This window comes from Sinocyclocheilus rhinocerous, unplaced genomic scaffold (assembly GCF_001515625.1).
Source record: "Sinocyclocheilus rhinocerous isolate Xijiao unplaced genomic scaffold, SAMN03320098_v1.1 scaffold1210, whole genome shotgun sequence".
Lineage (NCBI taxonomy): Eukaryota > Metazoa > Chordata > Actinopteri > Cypriniformes > Cyprinidae > Sinocyclocheilus > Sinocyclocheilus rhinocerous.
In genome coordinates, this window is record NW_015666175.1 from 166,888 (window position 1) to 170,090 (window position 3,203).

At 33.7% G+C, this 3,203-nt stretch overlaps 1 protein-coding gene across 1 annotated transcript in view; it reads right to left on the reverse strand.

Moving 5' to 3' along the window:
- Positions 1-713: 713 nt before the first annotated feature.
- Positions 714-3,203, reverse strand: part of LOC107731989 (pleckstrin homology domain-containing family D member 1-like) — a 19,973-nt gene continuing 17,483 nt past the window's right edge. The window contains exon 14 of the mRNA XM_016543212.1: positions 714-1,163. Coding sequence (XP_016398698.1) covers positions 1,006-1,163 — 158 coding nt within the window. The 3' untranslated portion in view covers positions 714-1,005. The remainder of the gene's footprint in view (positions 1,164-3,203) is intronic.

Sequence of the window (3,203 nt, forward strand, 5' to 3'; positions counted from 1 at the left end):
AATTATTTAGTTGTGTTATGCTTCTGGACATAACAAAGTTATATGAATTCACATTACATTTTTTTTTTTTCATTCATTGATTTTTATTAATTTGGAAGGGTTAATAAACTTAACCCAGTAACTACATATTTTGTCAAAATTTAGTTCTAGCTGAAATCCTGTGATCTCTGTCCAGTGATAGACAGGTTTGGCTCAACTATGTCATAGAGTGCAACAAAAAAATGTCATTAATTTTCTCCATTCAGAAATTGATCTCTATTGATAACTTGTAGGCCTTTGAAAGATGAGTCAGTCTCCCTACACTCTCAAACTACATAAATATTTGTATATAAATGCATATTTTGCAATAAAATATATTGTTTATATCTTTAATCCATCATTCTTTTAATCTTCATTCTTTAAATCTTTATAAGTCCATTTTTTATTTGATTATGTCATTTGCAATATTTCATGGGATTGTAGTTCTTTCCCTCATTAAAGCTGTCATGTAGGCCTATACATGGCCTTCTACTGTAGTCTTTTTGTCTGGTTTTCAAATAATTTTTGCTTCAAATCAGTTTGCAATGTTGTGATTCACCTCATAGCTGGTTGGTTTGGTTCATGTCTTATAACTGTGGAACAAAGACTTTTTTTTTTTTAAATGCCTATGGAAAAAATGAGATTTTATTTCTTTTATTTTCAGTTTCAGTTTCGACATAGTTACTGTGTTGTGATTTTACAGGTCAATGCACTGTTTCTCCTTAGGTTTCAAATACATTTTAATTTTAAGGACATTTATTTTCACTAAAAGCAAATCTTTGACATTTCGTAGTTCTATTGTCCTACAGTGTTATGAATTTACAAGGACAAAATATGAAGGACACATAGTCCCAAACTATGACAGCACACTGCATGTGTAGATTACTGAATTATGAATGTCTAACTTTTCACCAGAAGTTGCACAGCATAGAGCAGGATGACAAAACAACTTGCCCCTCTCTCCCAGGATGTCCTGTCAGAATATTGTTAGTCCTCAGACTGAACGGTCTTCTGGCGGCTGATGATCTTGTAGGCCCGCTGTCTCAAACAGCTGTCTGAAGTCAGACGTCGGGCTGTTTCTCTCAGCTCTTCAAGACTGGTGGAGGAGGCACCACGAGAGGAGGCAAATGATTGAGAGTGCTTCACTGCACACAGGACAAGAGAAGGTGAAGTGAATATATTTAGAGTAAATTTAACCAAAACTTTGAAGCCATTTGGGCAATTCCACAAGATGTGGCATTAGTGTCTTACACATATTTGTAAAATCAATGAAATGACAATTAATAGCTTATGCCAACTATTACTTAATTTTAAACATACAGTGCCCTCCACTAATATTGGCACCCTTGGTAAATATGAGCAAAGGTGGCTGTGAAAATAAATCTGCATCGTTTATCCTTTTGATCTTTCATTCCAAAATTCTAACCTATCATTGAAATAAAACAATGGAAAGTGGGTGGGGGGAATCTCATTATGAAATAAATGTTTTTCTATAGTTCACATTAGCCACAATTATTGCACTTTCCTTTTCCCAAGATAACAGCTCTGAGTTTTCTTTTATAATGCCTGATGAGTTTGGAGAACACCTGACAAGAGATCAGAGAACATTCCTTCATACAGAAGGATTCCCAGATCCATGTTGGCGCTTCTTCTCTTCAGTTCACCTCACTCATCTTCTATAGGGTTCAGGTCAGGGAACTGGGACGGCCATGGCAGAAGCTTAATTTTGTGCCCAGTGACACATTTTTGAGTTGATTTTGATGTTTGTTTTGGATCATTGTCCTGATGGAAGATCCAACCGTGGCCCATAATAAGATTTCTAACAGAGGCAGTAATGTTGAGATTATTTATCTGTTGGTATTTGATAGGATCCATGATGCCAATATCTGAACAAGATGTCCAGGACCTCTGGCAAAAAAATAGGCCCACAACATTAAAGATCTGGCAGTATATTTAACCGTGGGGGTACTTTTTATCCCTGTTTGCACCAAACCCATGTGGTAGGTTTGCTGCCAAAAAGCTCATTTTTTAGTTTCATCTGACCATAAAAGCCAGTCCCGTTTGAAGTTCCAGTCGTGTCTGACAACTGAATATGCTGGAGTTTGTTTTTGGAACCCTCCCGGATAACATGTGGTGATGTATGGGCTGTTTGACGCCAAGACTCAACTAATCTCTGCGATTCTCCAGCTGTGATCCTTGGAGAGTCTCAAGCTTTCCTCCTCACTGTGCATTAGGACGATATAGACACACGTCCTCTTCCAGGAAGATTTGTAACATCTTTAGTTGATTGGAAACTCTTAATTATTGCCCTGATGGTGGAAAAGGGGATTTTCAATGCTTTAGCCATTTTCTTACAGCCACTTTCTCTTTTGTAAAGCTTAAAAACCTTGTTCTGCTAAAAAAAAAAAAATGTAAATATGAATGGGAATATACTTCAGAGATAAGAATTTCTAGGGGTGCCAATAATTCTGGTCAACATGCATTGGAGAAAAAACATTTATTTCATAATGTGAGATTTATTTTCAGATCATGTAGCCGCCTTTGCTCATATTTATCAAGGGTGCCAATATTAGTGGAGGGCACTATATCAACAAAAATCCAGTAACTTTATTGCAATAAATATAATATAACTATAATTTAATATATAGTTTTCTTTTGTCATTTAATAAGTATGCTCATTCAGGCTGTATTTATTTGATCCAAAATGAATGAATGAATAAATAAATAAATAAATCTATATTAAAATATATAAAAGTATAATTTCTGTGATGGCAAAGCTGAATTTCAGCATCATTACTCCAGTCTTCAGTGTCACATGATACTTCTGAAATTATTCTAATATACTGATTTGTTATGCAAAAAACATTTCTTATTATTATTAATGTTGAAACAGTTGCACTGCTTAATATTTTTGTGCAAACCATGATGCATTTTCTTATTATTTGATGAATAGAACATTCAAAAGTACATTTATTTGAAATATAATCTTTTTTAAAACATGCTTTCGCTTTTAAAATAATTCTAAACCACACTAATAATTCTATCAAAAAGTAGTCAAATTAAAGTCAAATTACGAAGAAAAAAAGTTGCATTTAACATGTTAACAGGTTAATATTAACTTATTTATGTATTAAATGTTTAACAAATTTAAGAAAAAAAAAAAAAAAAAAACTCCTTCAATCAAA